Consider the following 15839-nt stretch of genomic DNA (forward strand, 5'->3'; position numbering starts at 1 on the left):
AGCGGGCTATAGGTCGTTGTGAGTGCTGTATCTGAGGCGGTATTCCGGAATTACTGCTTTGTCTTTGGCCATTGCAAGGGAGCGTGGAAAGGATGGTCTCACTCGAGTTTCAGCTGTTGTTATGCTTGTTTCGCGACCTGTTTTGTTTCATTTTGCCATTGGTTCCCTGTGCCTTGTTCTTCCACTAATTAACCACTGGCGTCACACCTCCGCTGAGGAGGTATCTGGCCACCATACAGTCACTCATGGCAGCATTCAGTAAGCATTTTTGTCATGTGAGCAAAAGTCAAACTGTGATATCAAATTTTTTTTTTTTTTCATTGAATGCAGTTGTTACAAGGTGTAAGCCTACAAGATAAAGTTTATTGCTATTACTACTATGTAATTCCCCGTCCTTATTTAAAGCCTGGTAATGCCTTGCAGGTATAGCAGAGTATGCTGATGATGGGTGAAAATGAAATTGTTTGCAATTACTGTACTTTGCTCCCAGAACTGTACTTCATTTACTTTCTAGGCCTTTATTCCTTTCACTTCTTGTGCAGCATGTAGTACCTCTTTGTTTGTACCTTCCTGGGGAATGGGGCAGAAAGCAGTGGAGCCTTGTGGTGAAACGTGAACAGTGGCAGTGACACGATTGCAGGGGAGTTCTGCGAGAAGGACATAGCGCGCAGCCTGCTGTTCATGATCAGCAATGACATTGGCCAGATTGCCAGCCTGTACGCCCTCATGCACGGCCTGGACCGGGTCTACTTCGGGGGCTACTTCCTGCGGGGCCACCCGCTCAGCATGCATACCATCTCCTTCGCCATCAACTACTGGAGCAAGGTGGGCTGCTTTACATGCCACACCAACCAAAAAAAGAGCAAAAGGAAGAGGCAGTTCTCAGTAAAACCCCACGTCCGCCTCATCTTGAACTCATCGTTTTGCATCAGTTGTGTGCGTGGAGCTTCTGCTGGTCGATTTCTCTCTTGGCTGCAGTTACGAACAGGGCAGTGGCTTTTCAGCATTTGAATATGCCAAATCCTTTGTGAAGTTCAGTTTTCCGTACACAAAAACACATGTGTATCATGCTGCTGATGTGAATGTAAGCATGAATATTTTGCAGGGGTGGTTTCACGCAAGATCAAGCAAAGGGTGGCTGGTCGGCCTCTTAAATTTATTTCAAACTTTTATATATTGTTGCCTGATGACTGGACAGAAGTGATCTGCAGTTGGTTTTACCCCCCAAAATTTTAACGCGATAGCGTTAAGGGCCCCGTGTCACAGAAAAAGCTGGTGTCATCGTCGGCATAAAATACGCACTTTTATGGTCCTTAATACACACTCAACTAGCCCAAACACTGCCACTGTAAACTTTTGAACTTTGCCTCAAAGTTTGCTTATTCACTCCTACTGCAGAATACCACTTGTTATGTTTTTTGGATGAACCCTTAACAAATTGCCATTACTGAAACATGGGTTGTGTTTTCTCAATGTGCTGTATAGGTAATTATTGTGTTTTCTCCGTGTGCTGTATAGGTAATTATAGAGATCACGGTACACCTACCAATTGAAGCACCAGAAATAGCTTAGGTGGCACCTTGTTGCGATGTTGCTCTGGTGCCTCGGATCTCTGAACATGTAGCGCAGAGGCCAGAAGCGTGACACATTAGAGAGTTTTAGTATTGCGGGCTTTGCGTAACTGTGTGCATAGCGGAATAGCGGGTCCAGAGCGCGCATGCACAGAACGCTAATGGGGAAATAGCGTTAGTGTGCGCACGCAATTTTCAGCATTTACCATTGCGCAGTTGCGGCTTTTGCGCCCTTAGCGTGAAAACATGGCGGTGTCCTTCCAAGCGGCATGTTTACCGGCAACTACTGGTGTTCTTGCTTTTCGCTATGACTTACCTTACTTCGATGACAAAATTTAAGCTGCAATTCAGCCCAGTTTTTGAGATACGCTCTCGATTCAGGAGCGCAAAAGCCTAATGGGACCTCAAGCATCACTGCTACCGTCTGCAACTGCCCGGAACGTAAACAAACGTCTGGAATGAAACAAAAATAGATTTCAAGCTTTGTCGCGGTGTTTTACGTACTTAAATGATGCGTCACAATTATTTATATTAACTTTACAAATATTTTTTGAATATTAGATGCCGCGTGATGGAAAATATTCTTGCTTGTAGTTAACATTGTCTTGACCAGATGGCGCCACTGTTGTGCATTTTTATTTCACTTTATTTCAATTTTAGGGCCATTTTGCTGGCGAAAATAAGCGCTGGTGTAATAATTGGCTTAAATGGCTCTGAAATATTCTATTTTGACAAGTTAGCGGGAGTGGCGACCATTTAGAAGGATCTTTCGCCTCCATGTTAAGCAGATCGCATTAAACATTTCCAGAATGCTATACTGAAACTTTCTGTGGGGATGAGTTGCTTGCGGCATGCTAACGTAATTTCTCTTAGGTCCGCTATCATGCTAACGCTATACTAAAACTCTCTATTAAGAGTAAAAATGTTGCTGATAAGGCTGGTAGTTCCACTACTCTACCTTCACAAAGGCATGGCAGCATGCAGTAGCAGTCTCAATTTGTACTAACGTGATAGTAGTGTTAAGGGTCCTGTGTCGCAGAAAGCCGGTGTTGTTGGCGTCGTCTGCATCATTGGTTGTGAGCGAGAAATCCTGTTGGAAGCGTATAATTAATAAAATTGAGCTTGAAAAAACAATTGGGTGAACGTGGCTTTCAGTGGGAATCTAGCCCAGGACCTTTGGATTACAAGACGAGCACGTGACACATAGGCCATGAAGGCTCTTTGGTTCAAGCTGAATAAAGGTGGACCTAGTGAATGCATTGTGGTCTTTGACTTCATGAAGCGTCTTTGTGTACTGATGCGTACATTAGTATTTATGAGTATGCTAATTAGGAATTGGGCAATTGAGTAGGCGATGTGAACGGGACCTGGTGGCGCTATTGCGTTCTGCTCTTATACTCTTCTCACGCGCCATGCCATGTCAATGGCCGTCCAGTCATCCAGTCGAGAGCCTTCGACTTTCTCAAGAGCTATCAAATTCGAAGGAATTGTTGCTGCTATATGGCACATCTCAAGGGTCTTGAAGTGGTTCTCATTTTTTATCCCAAGCTTATGTGGCGCTACAATCGCTACTGTCAATTTTTGGCGTAACATAAATATTTTCATAAATCTGAACTAAATGTAGAAGTAAGTTTTTTTGGAATCATGAAAGGTTTTTGGTTATTATTAAAGGCCAGTTGCGTTTTCTTGAAAAATGCCGCCTTTCGTACAATTTTCTGTCGCAGTTTTGTAACGCCTGGCAACACTGATACCACTGACATTTCAGTCTTCTGCGATGCAGAGTATAAAATACAAGTGCCTTAAACCAGACCAATACAATTTTTAAATTATTGCACAGACTGATATTTTACTGCCTGCATTATAGTTTAGTAGAATAATGTTTGTGTATGCCTGTTTACCGTGAACGATAGTGCATGAAAGTGCACGTTGGCACCGCTCGAAGCAACACTGGCAACCTTGGGCAACACTGTAGTCGCTGTAAATGCTCGGAGGCCCTTGAAATCTCAAGAGTTCCGCGCTGCTCCATTGAATAGATGGACTATTGACTTGATGTTCATCAGAGCGGACCATGTAGCAATGCTAATTACCTTTGAGTCAGTAGACTATCGGTTCGAGGGCCTCCCCATGTGACACGGGTATTAAAGGCTATAAATTTGAATGGCGCATAAGACATAATCACAGGACAGGACAGAAAGAGCGCCTGTATTTCCTGTGGTCGTGTCCTTCACGCTGTTCAAGTTTATAGCATGAACGAACTAGCCCTACAGCAACTACTGCTGCAACATATTAAAGGCAAAGCTTTTGGTAGTTGCAGTCTGGGTGTCATTTTTGGGGCAAGGGAATAACCTGTATTTGCATGTGTACACTAACTTTCATGTTTTCCCTCTGTATGTTCACTTCTTGTGGGTGTTAAAAGACGAAACAATGTGTGTGCACAGGGCAAGGTCCGGGCTTCATTCTTGAGGCACGAGGGCTACCTGGGGGCCATAGGAGCTTTCCTCAAGGGAGCCAGCGAGTACGGTGGGTGTGTGGGAACATTCCATCTACCTTGCAGTGTAGCACTACTGTAGTACTGGCACCAATAAAGGGGATCCTATCACTCCCACCTGTTGGCTCTTCTGTGGCCAGTGGGTGCCTTGCGGTTTGTTGGCACTGTGTTGGTCAGTGACCGAGAGGATTCGAGTGTTGAGAATGATGCTAGGAGCAATGCTGATGAACTGCATTTTGGACTGCAGTAAAATATTTTTTGCTTTTAGAGGCGTGTTAAAAATCCATTGCAAGCTATTCTCATGATGCACTAAGTGGCCCGCACAGAAAGGTCCGGGTGTTTGTTTGGCAGATGGGATTGGCCTTGCCATGCAGTAATAATTGGTGCTTGTATCTCATCCTCGTTTTATTTTCCGGCCAGTTGATTTGCCATGTGAACTGAAACAATTAAGCATTCCTCGATGGGTTAAAAAACTGCAGCAAGCAGCGTGCAGCAAACGCCATCCATGGCGCTAGTGTCGCTGCGACGCGAGCGCCCCCCCCCCCCCGTTAGTTAAAGTAACACAACTAAGGAGGGTGCATTGCGGGGAAGCTAACCACAGAGAACGAGTTGAGGGTGCATTGCGGGAAAGCAAACGACAAGGGACAAGTGCATCCCCACATCCCCCCAACCTTAAATAGACCCACGCGCCTGCAAGTACATGCTATGGAGGAGTCTCCTGGTGTTCATGCACTTGAGGCAGGTCGTGCAGCGGAGGTCACGCCGACAGTGTCCACGCAGACTTCCGTGGTATTCCGAAGGCAGCGTGAAGGTCTCCGCTAGGATGACTCGCATGGCCTGCGGACTACGTGTCCGCAGGCCCGCGAAGAGAAGGCCGGATGACCACTGCAGGCCAGGATTCTGCAGTAGTCGCCAGGGTCACAGCAGCCAGAGGTGACTGCTGATTGGTCTCACCACGGCTGCCCCGCATGGATGCGCCAAACAGGATACAGGCGGCTCCGTCGCAGCAGGCAACAATGAGATGATGTGCACAGGGCAGCAAGCCTGGGTGGCTCCACTGGATCTGCAAGATTTCCGAAACACACTCTGCATGCCTTTAACATAGGTCATGGGAGTGGAAACGGCATCCGCAAGGGCCTCGTGGCTCAATGCTCAACTCGCTAGCAAAACGTGTTGGGCGGCTGTTCAACACAAAGTTCAAGTAAACAAAGCCCTTTCTTGAGTTGAACGAGACTGCTCAGTTCATGCGAGGTTACAAAACGGGCAGGGAGCAAAGTGTGCCCCTTCTCAACACCACGGTCCGGTGGTTGTACCTCTTTCGACATGGTGCAGGCAGCTCTGAAAAGCTTTGGGCCTCACTGCCATTGTGACACCGACCCTCAACAAAAGAAAGACCCGAAACGGGTTTCGTGCGCGCAGCCGCGAAGAGACATCACTTTTGTGGGGTGGTCCTACCTCGCTCACTGCACGAAGCAGCTTCTGAGCGGTCGGCGCCCACCGTATCGGATGGTGTTGGAGCGCCCGGTGCCGAGCTGCAATGCCAGCGAGCTCATAGCGGCACCCGTGGCCCCAGGCCACCCGGCTCCCGGAGCCGCGACTCCCAGAGTCGAAACAGAGACAGTGAGAAAATATATACAGAAAACTCGAACCCCCCACGCGGCTTCCGTACTCACTCGCTTCGGACTCGGCAACTCCGCGGGCCCTAGGCCTCGTTCTCCCTCGATGCGGACCAAGTGGTTCTTGTGAAGAAACTCCAGGAAGAAAAACTTGACAAAAACATGCTGAGCATGTCGAAAAGTTCAAACATACTGCAGCGCAATACACCTCGCACTCAAGAAAGCATGCCGCAGGTCCTAGTGATCAAAATTCATACTAGGCCTAGCACTTGTCAAATCCGGACAAAGAGCATTCCTCGAACCAAACAGACAGTCGTCTAATGTTCCAAGAGCAAGCCCCACGTTGGGCTGCCAGATGTGGGGTTTACCTAGGGAGATAAATACATTCTCCCTGCTTAAGCGCGGCTGACACAATTCAAAACCGCCAGACCCCACCCAATGGTCGCGTACGCTACCGAGCGCACGCCGACCACAGCAGGCCTTGCTCTGAGGGAACAAAGGAACAACTCACTGGCTGACACAAACAAGGCATTTATTGCTAGAACAACAATAACGCCAGCTAGCAACAAAATACACTGAGGAATCGAGGACGTCCGACTCACCAGCACGATTACGAGCGAATGTTCACCCATGTTAGGGCAAGTGAAAACTCCGAGGCCGGATGGGACGAGCTGGCGGGAGCATGCTGCAACCACGAGGCGCCCGTCGACGAAGAGCGGAGCCTTGCGCCAAACGTCCACGCACTTTCTCGGTGCCGAGCAGAAAAAAGGCCCGTCTCTCCCCCGCGCACGCGCAGCAAACACGCCATCCATGCGCCCTCCCCGGTTAGTTAAAGTAACACAACTAAGGAGGGTGCATTGCGGGGAAGCTAACCACAGAGAATGTGTTGAGGGTGCATTGCAGGAAAGCGAACCACAGGGGACGAGTGCATCCCCACAAGTTTAACACGAGGCGTGTTGGCTGCGGCGACAGCCTGGTGGTCTCACTGAGCGGCCCTCAAAGGAGATCTGTTCGCGCAGCCATGGGTTTGACTCCCAGTCATGGATGTTGATTCAGTTTCTTTTCCTTTTTTTTTTTGTGGTTTGACCTCTAACTCAGCTGAAGGTCAAATTTACACGGTCCACGATTGAAGCCTGATGTCCCGTAGTGAAGCTTTCGCTTCAAAACAAGGGCAGACTGTGAACCCACTGCTTGTGTCGGATACTTAGTCACTCTCACTGCCTCTCGAGTCCGTCGTACCGCTTGAGCCTCCGCTGTCAGTATCCCACAGCAGGTTGTCTTCTGCTCCATCGAAGTGGTCTGTAATCGAACACTTCTTTAATGACTTGGCTATAACGTCGACTTGGACCCGCTTCCACGTGTCCGAAATCCACCTTGTGATGATTGACGGGGACGCTTTCTGCAGCTTTTCTGTCGGCGTCTTCTTGTTGGGGTTGTGCACCTACTCTTCGTACTGTGGTCAAAGATGAGCTTTAAAAGGGTTGTTAACTGAAACATTCAGGGGTTGCGGCACTGGCATCATGCCGCCTGGAATCACAACCAAGTTGCAATTGCTGTTCTGAAGCTTGGTCTTTATCTCCGGGGTAAGACGGCCATGAAATGTGTCCAAAAGAAGCATTGGCCACATGCCTGCAGGTTTGCCAAGCAATGCTCCCGGGCACTGCTGCCACACAATTGGATTCCAGTCAGACATCAGCTCTGCTCTCATCCACCCTTTTTCTTGAACTCTCAAGATGACATATTTAGAAAAACTTTCAATCTTTAGCACATGTTTCCTTTTGAGGAGGATGCATGGTGCAAGCTATTGGCTGTCAGCTGTTATACACAGCATCACTGTGATACGCTGCTTCTTGTACCCTGTCGCCTTCACCCTGAGTTCTCAGGCTCCTACTTCATTGACTTTGCTCATCTTCGGCATGTCAAAATACACTGGCGTCTCATCAGTATTGCTGATCTGGCCGAGTTCGTAGCTGTGTTTCCTGCGGAGCTGCATCACATACCGCCGAAAAGCGATAAGTTTTTCTTTAAAATTGGCTGGCAGCCTTTGGCGTGTATTGTCCAGCGTCTCAAAGAAAATATATTTCTTCTTATCATACGCTCCACCCAGTCCAGGCTTGCATGAAACGCCATGCAGGGAATCTGCCTCTTGTTGCGATCCCTGTCGCTTTTATCTGGATTGCATCCATAGTGACAGCGCAGCCCCTTACTGCGAACAAACTCATAGGCTTCTTCAATTTGTGGGTATCAGCCCTTGTGTAGTCCATGATCTTCTTACGTGTTGCAGCGTCTTTGGTAATCTGGTCCTGCTGCCTCCTTCACCTGATGCTGCAGGCTCTCTCCATGCCACATTCCTTGATGGCAATGAGGTTGCCATTATCTTTGGCAAACGTGATTACAGTTCGCTTGAGCTTAAGCTGTAGACAGCCCTAGTCAAACTAATTCTGATTCCCGTTAGGCTGTTAAACTGACACCAAACCAAGCAATGCGCTTCTGCGATGCCCGCGAAACCTGCCGAGCGCCACTGACACTGGGCCCATGCCACAACGCGCTGATAGAGTTATCAGGGTCACTTTTGGCCGGTTGTTGCCGTTCTGTAGATCTCTCATGTAGTGTCAGAACGTAGCAGCACAGGAAGCCAGAGATTGTGCCGTGGACACCGCACCACCTTGGGACTCCCATGGCTCCGGCTCGACGACAGAGTGAGCTAGCTCTCTTGGCGGCCTTGGCTACGTGCGCTTCCTTTCAAAAGGGGTTGCTTAAATTCGCATGCAAAGCTTATTTTCCAAATTTTTTTCCCAAAATGAGGGGATGGAGTGCTTGCTTAGAATTGCGAAAATGTGGTATCTTTGTTAATTCTTGTCTTGTCGCATATTCAGAATAACAGTTCGACCACAGGACACCGTCACAGAAAGGCGCACTTCAAATAGAGCAAATGCCTTATTATATTTTGTCTTGTGCTCCACACGAAGCGCATAAAGCACATAAAGAACCCGCTTCTCGCAGTTGCAGATATGGGTGAGAACAGTCTTGGCAGGCCCATCTGCCTCCCTCAATATCCGGTCATTTTTCACCTCAGCCATGAAGATGGTGCGTGAGAACGGCCACATTCTGTTTGGTGTGACGCAGTCTCTCTCTCTCCCTTGTGCAGGCACGGAGAACTGCTCGTGGAGTGAGAACTATGCAGGCAGCTCTGGCCTGCAGAGCCCCATCCCAGCCCAGCTGTCCCAGCACAACAGCACAATGGTGGGTATGTTACGCTGCTGCTGCTGTGACTGGCTGCAAACTTGAGGCATCATAAGCAAGCCAAGGAAGATTTGCGAGTGAGCGCTTCTCAAGTAGTCATCGATGCGAGACATCCAGATTTCGCTGTTCGCAGCAGTCAGTCGCCCTTCCTAGCGGGCCAGCTGTGCACAGCAGTGCTTTTAAATATTTCAGCAACGTGAGCATAACCAGGCTTGTCATGGTCACCATAGTGTCGTTTGCTTTGATTTGTATGTCCCCTCCTGCGCAGCATTCTTGCTCATCAATGTGAATGTTAAAACAATTGGTGAAGATCGTCACTGCTGTTCAGCGAACTTCGTTTCTAGCTTTGTGTGACAGCCTGCAGAGTAACACAGAGTAGGATGTAGGTGTTGTTGGAGGGGCTGCTTTTTCGAACATGTTCAGTTCTTGGCTTTCTCTTCTGAGCAGACCTTAATCTCTTTATAGGGCTGAGTGCACACAGTAGCAGAATTTAGCAGAATTCCACACATCACTGCACTCCATCTCTCTCAGTAGGACAGGGCAAGAATGAGGGTTAGTTGACTGCTCATTTTTAAGTGAAAACCGTACTTAACTGGTTAAAAAAAAAGAACAGAGCCAGGCACAAAGGAACAACAGGACAGAACGTTTTGTCTGCCTAACTTCGTCTGATGCTGACAGCACTGAGAGGGGAGCTGGCACACAGTGGGCAAAGCTTCGTGTGCCTTCCTGTGCTGCTTTGGTGGTGACTGCTCTAATCTCTTTGTGGCTGTCATCTATAAGAATTAAGAATCCTGAAACTACTCGCTGATGCTGGTGAAGTACTTGCAATGCCGGTATTCTCCGGGTCGTGGCTGGATACGCTGACATCGTACACTGGCATGGGTAGTACGAAGAGTGGTGGGGGCACACAATGGAGACCAGCGTGGTGTCAGAGGGACATGACGGTGTGACTGGACGCAAGGTGAAAATAACGTGTACATGCCTTTTTCTCCAGCGTCCCGTCTAGCGTTAAAACGTGCCAATCAGCTGTTCTTCATACCTAATAAAAATAAATAATAAATATACCAAATAAATAAAAAGTTCAAAATGTCTAAGTGCTGGATTCCTGTGTACAATTAATTTTTCTAGACCCGGGTTTTGGAACAGTATAGATAATTTCCGCGTTTATTCCTTAGCTGACACATGTGCAGTAGCCTGCCCATGCAGAACATGCACGCTGCATTGAAAATCGCCTCTTCAGTTCACTGATGCAATCTAAATTTGTACATCAAGAATGTGACTGAATGGGTGGTTATAAATTAGCTTTCAAGATAACATCACCATATTTTATACATGCTGTCTTATTGCATATATAGGCCAGTGTTGAATTCTCCACATTCATGCCACGCAAATTCCGATCTTCCCTTATCCAAGTCCATGATCTTGAACTTATGTTAGATAGGAACTTAAGCATTCATGCAGATAGGCCCAGAAGTGAGAATGGCTGCTGGCACCTGGTGTATGAGCTGCCGCAGTCACAGTGAATCACACAGGGATGTAAGCACAGTTGCTGTGTATCAGCGAACTTTGCATTGTATGGGACTCTGTGGAAGCTACAATGGAAGGCATACTTCTGGCAGAAAGTGGTTGTCGTGTTTAAAACTCTCTGAAACTTGCTTGCGGTCAGGCTTCTTTCGAGATTTTGCACCTTTTATATTTCTCCTCTTTTATTCGATCCCAAGCAACCACAGATATCCGTCGGACGCACGAGCTAGATCCGAACGTCCTTTGCCAAGATCGGACGTCCATCGGACGTACGAACGCAATCCGATTTCAGATATCCGTATTCGTACATCAGCCGGACGTACGGACAGTGTCCACTTTTGTATATCCGCATGAGAGATGAGGTGTACGTCCGAAGGATGTAAGGCTGAGTATTTTCCCAGGCCATGAGTATGGACGTTTTTTATTTCACAGAAAATTCGCGTCTTTCGTGTATGTATACTGTTTTATTTACATCAGTTGGAGGGTTTGACGCGAAGATGTTTGTAAATTGGTGCGATTCCACTCCTACCTGCAGTGCAAGAGCCGCCAACGAGCTAAATTTATCTAAGAGGAGCAGGTGCTGCAGAATTTTGCAAGAACTAATGACTAGTTTTACATTTATAAAACTTCTCCAAATTAGTGGAGTTGTGCGACATGTCCACCGTTTTGCTAGCTAAACTTGCCATTGAAACCATTCGTAAGTATCAAAACTCCCGTGCATTCTGCTATCACCATCATCATAGATGTCAGTTCGCGGTCAATCCAATCCATCAGTACGGCTTCGTAGCGCTGCGCTGTTGTTGATTTGCTGCGTCGTGCTGTCGCACAGAGCTTTATAGCTCTGTTATTATAATGTGTGGCATTGTTCGGTCTGTGGACGAAAGTAGCATGTAACTTAAGCAATTCGAAAGATATGGGAAGTGCCTGAAGCTCTTGTGGAACACCGGAATCCTGTACTGCGTCGACCTTGGTTTAAAGAAGGCTTAGTGCACATGGGATTGCCTACGAAGGTATGTATCCAGTACACTTCTCCGAACTTGCTTCTAGGACAATGCATGTTCATATAACATTCGTTCACAGGACAGTGGGAGCAGTAAGCGCGAGGAGATGGCTACCACAAGTGTGTGCTGTTCTCACACTTTCGGGAGCCTACATCACACAGCTGCGGGAGCCCTCAACTCGCGCGGCTAATTCCCACTCCTCTTCAAAGTTGCGGGACAGAGTATTTTAGCATCTTGTTAATTTTTAGGGCATCGCTATGTTCACTGTGCCTATATAAAGAGTGACAACGCGCGAAAGGCAGACCATAGGAAGCACGTGAGGTCGCAGTGGTTCGCAACGGAAGCTTTGCGGCTTTCTGTGCACAGTCGCGTACAGTGCTGTGCAAGTTAGTGCCCTAAGGCCCACGAAAATAAATAAAGAACAGATACATTGTCAAACACTTCTATTAATTGGTTCCAATGTTTTTACTTGGGCTACTGCATTGTGCCATTTGTTTCACATGACTGATGTTTGCCGCATTCTTTTTTATTTCAGAAATCCTGTGGTTGGGAAGATTACGGATGTGTGTCCCAAGCTTGCCACATTTGAAGAGTCACATTTAAGAAATTTTCCGAATATAACCCATTGCTCTGCTGATGTATCATCAACCACAATAAAATATGCGTGCTATGCATCAAATTGTTTTTGGTTTTATTGCATCGCGCGGAGTGAAAAAAGCACGCATGCACCATATATTCGAATATTCGAGGAAGATCCGCCAATGGACGTACTCAACTGGACGTCCGTCGGCGGGCGAACCGTATACCTTTGGCCACCTTTCAGACGGCCGACGGACGTCTACCGGCTGTTTGCGGATATTCAGCGGACGTACAGAACATCCGAAACAGACCTCTGTCGGCCGTCCGAAGGATATCGGTGGTTGCTTGGGATGTGTAGAAAAATTTTGCCGGTACCTAGATACATTCGAACCTTGTTATTGCTAATGGGCAAAAAATCATAGAACAGTTCAATATGGCCAAATCCGTAATATAAAGTTTAGCCATAAATATGCCCGAGAACAGCAAATTTAATCAGGGAAGGGACTGCAACTTGGGGAAAGGAGATACTTCTTCCGAAGTTTTAATGCCATTTCAGAGGCACTCACGGCAAAAAAATGAGCTCCAGTTAGAATGGCTTCTCTGCCCAGCGCCTCTAGCCTGTCGTGTCTATGGCATGGTGCAACTTAAAGGTGCACTAAAGAGGATTCTTAGCGCACCTTTTTACTGCGAGAACTCGATCTACATGTTTCGAGCATTCTTAGAAGCTTCAAATTATTGTCATGTGTGGCCGATTTCCCCAGTTTAAATCGGATTAAACATCCTGGCTCCCCCCCCCTCCCCTTTTTTTAACTGACTCCCGAGAGTAAGAGGAGTGAGTCAACCAATGCATGGAGTGCCTCCCCACCATTCGCATGGCGGCTTGCTACTCTGCCATCGGTGGAGTGATACGTAGTAATGCGCAGAGTGATCTGCAAAAGCAAGGAGTCCATGTGTGTTTTTAGTTCCATGGGCCTAATTTATGGCAGTGTTGTCTGTGCGACTTGAGCTATTTATTCACGGAAGCCTAAAAAACAAAATGGAAGCGAAAGCGAAGCGGCCACAAACTGGCTGAAAGGCACTCCACTTGTTGGTTGACTCCTACTCTCGGATGTTAGTTTAAAAAAATGGCGGGAGCCAGGCCGTTCAATCGGATTTAATGGAGAATCGGCTGCACAGGACAATAATTAGAAGTATTTAAGAATGTTCAGAATGTGTAGATCAAGTTCCCATGGTAAAAAGATGAGCTCAGAATCCTCCTTAGTCCACCTTTAAGGGAGCCCTCAAACACGCTGGCTGACAGCAGAGAGGCAAAAGACCCTTGTGTTTATTTCCACCTTCCTTGTATGCTGGCATGCGATGATAAGATACGTACATGAGCCGCATTAGCACGGCTGGGCACAGCCGTGTGTGCACAAGTCAGAATGACACCACACAGCCCACAACGATGGTGGGCCAAGCACCGTGTAGGTAACTTCCCCGCATTAAATCTATGTCGCGTGGAAAGTGGTACGTTGGTGTAAAAGCTATTGCTCCTTTCACTACGTTCATGAGAGCAGACATCAGTACGGGATGGTTACTGCAAGTGTACAACCATCCGCGCCTCTCCTTTCGGGGTGCTGTCAATGGGTTCGAGAAGTGTGAACATGTGCCAACTATGTAGTGCCACTTGCCTGGTTACCCAGTGCCCCTTGCCGCTGTATCTTCCTTGGCAATGTTAGCGAGGGTGAGCAGTGCAGAAAATTTTAAACAAGTTCTGCCCAGATATCAAACGGGGCAATGTAGCGAGCCTTCTAGTAGTTTTCGGATTTAGAGATAGTTAATGCAAAATTAACACGGCAGTAGTAGAGATGAGCAAGAGAAGACTCGAGTACTGGTGGCATAAAAGCAGAATGGAGAAATGGCACGAAACGGTCACAGAAATCAAGAACGGGATACCAATAGTATCTATCCAGGTAAGAGCATGTACATTGACACGATTGCTTACCACACCACCGTCAGTGACTTCTGTATTGTGGCAAAGCCTACCGCCTGCCATCCGAGTGGGCACTGCTTGGCGCTGGGGACTTCGATAAATCCTTTATATCACCAACTGCATTCGATATATAAAGTAAAAATTGCATTTCTTTGTCTAAAATGTTTAGGAAGTGTTCGATATAGCCAGTAATTTGTAATTTCCATATTTGTTATACTGAAGTTTGACTGTAGCTCGGTGCAGTCGTGGCAGTCTTAAGGCATTTCTGGGGACCTTCTGAACAATACTCCGGGGCCCCCTTACAGTGTGTACTGTAGAATGAGCCGTGAATTCCTCGTGGCCCAAATCGGTGCCACAACACATGCAAGCAGTCTTTGAGGGTGGTCGTCAGTTTGGTGACTGTGTTTGGTGGCTGGAACTCGGCTGGGCAAAGGGAAGAAGGGGGGTCTCACTTCTTCCTCGTGTGCACACAGATCGACCAGCTGGAGATGGATCGGTTCGAGTGGCAGCTGGTGTACTGCCCGCTGCTGGCAGACCCCGCCCGCTACCTGGCCGACACGGTGGACCTGACCCAGGACGCAGAGGCACGCCACTACTGGCTCCAGTGCTTCCAGGAGGCCATCGACAAGGTGCGGCTGCTGCTGCTGCTGTTTCGCTGCTGTTTGCTTCACAATGGTCGCTGAAGCTTTCTTCAGCCATTGCACCACAGCTGCAGAGAATGCACTGCACCATTTGTGTGAAATTGGTAAATTGATAAATTGGTTTTTGAGGAAAGAAAATGGTGCAGTGTCCGTCTCCCATATCTCGGTGGACACGTGAACCGCGCCAGTTTGTGTGAAGAGCCTTTTTGAGAAGGATGCACCTCCATGCGAGCTGGCAATGCTCATCGCCAGCATGGGTATTCAGTAACAGTAGATGCTGAATGATAAAAGCATGGTTAACAACGAATTTCAAGATGAAACAAATATGTATTATTTCTTGACCAGAGTACATTGTGTGCAGTGTGCAGAATTTTGGATGTTTCGAACACTGTCCTGTGCCACTACGGTTGATATGAATGTGTGAGCCACTACTGCACTGTCGAGCACTAAGGGCACAATCCCACCTGCATGTCGGACGACTGGCTTTGGCCGATTCGTTTGGTCCCTCTGTTTCCCCAGTGCCCCAAGATCGTAATTAATCGAGTGAAATCCGCGACTTGCAGAAATGAATCTGCTCTAAGCACCACCCGCACATCGCCACCACTGCATCTGCCAGTGACGCAGTGAGCACCGCAAGCAGGGCCACTTCTGGTGTTGTTACCAGACTTGTGGGTGCGCCCCGCCACAGTGGCTCAGTGGTTACAGAGCTCAGCTGCTGACACAAAAGACGCAGGTTCGATCCCGGCTGCAGTGGCTGAATTTCAATGGAGGCAAAATTCTAGAGGCCCGTGTACTGTGCGATGTCAGTGCACGTTAAAGAACCCCAGGTGGTCGAAATTTCTGGAGCCCTTCACTACGGCGTCCCTCATAGCCTGAGTTGCTTTGGGACGTTAAACCACCAATAAACCAGACTTGTTAGTGCCAGCAAATCTGATTGCCATCTTGTGAGTCTTCTACAAGCTCTGGCCTGATGAGCACCTTTTGCCAAACCCTCTCCCAGATGCCCAAAACGGCACTGTCAGGTATGCGGGCCCTTGTATGCATGACATATCCTTGCAGTATCTGATTACATACTGAACCTGATTCGATATTCCTGCTATTGGGCACGTTGGCCAGTCGGAAACTCCTTTAGAGCAACTCTCACTCTGAAAGAAATACATTTACGCATGCGGTTGTGCTGCTGATTTCATTGTAGTTGTATCAG

The 15839-nt window shown here is 47.7% G+C and overlaps 1 protein-coding gene across 1 annotated transcript in view; it reads left to right on the forward strand.

The window, feature by feature from the left end:
• Window positions 1-15839, forward strand: part of LOC149345201 (4'-phosphopantetheine phosphatase) — a 163971-nt gene that overhangs the window by 106789 nt on the left and 41343 nt on the right. The window contains exons 7-10 of the mRNA XM_089546510.1: window positions 641-825; window positions 4010-4091; window positions 8824-8918; window positions 14468-14623. Of these exons, the coding sequence (XP_089402636.1) occupies window positions 641-825; window positions 4010-4091; window positions 8824-8918; window positions 14468-14623 (518 nt within the window). The remainder of the gene's footprint in view (window positions 1-640; window positions 826-4009; window positions 4092-8823; window positions 8919-14467; window positions 14624-15839) is intronic.

Source organism: Amblyomma mixtum, chromosome 5 (assembly GCF_055824585.1).
Source record: "Amblyomma mixtum isolate Tamu chromosome 5, ASM5582458v1, whole genome shotgun sequence".
Lineage (NCBI taxonomy): Eukaryota > Metazoa > Arthropoda > Arachnida > Ixodida > Ixodidae > Amblyomma > Amblyomma mixtum.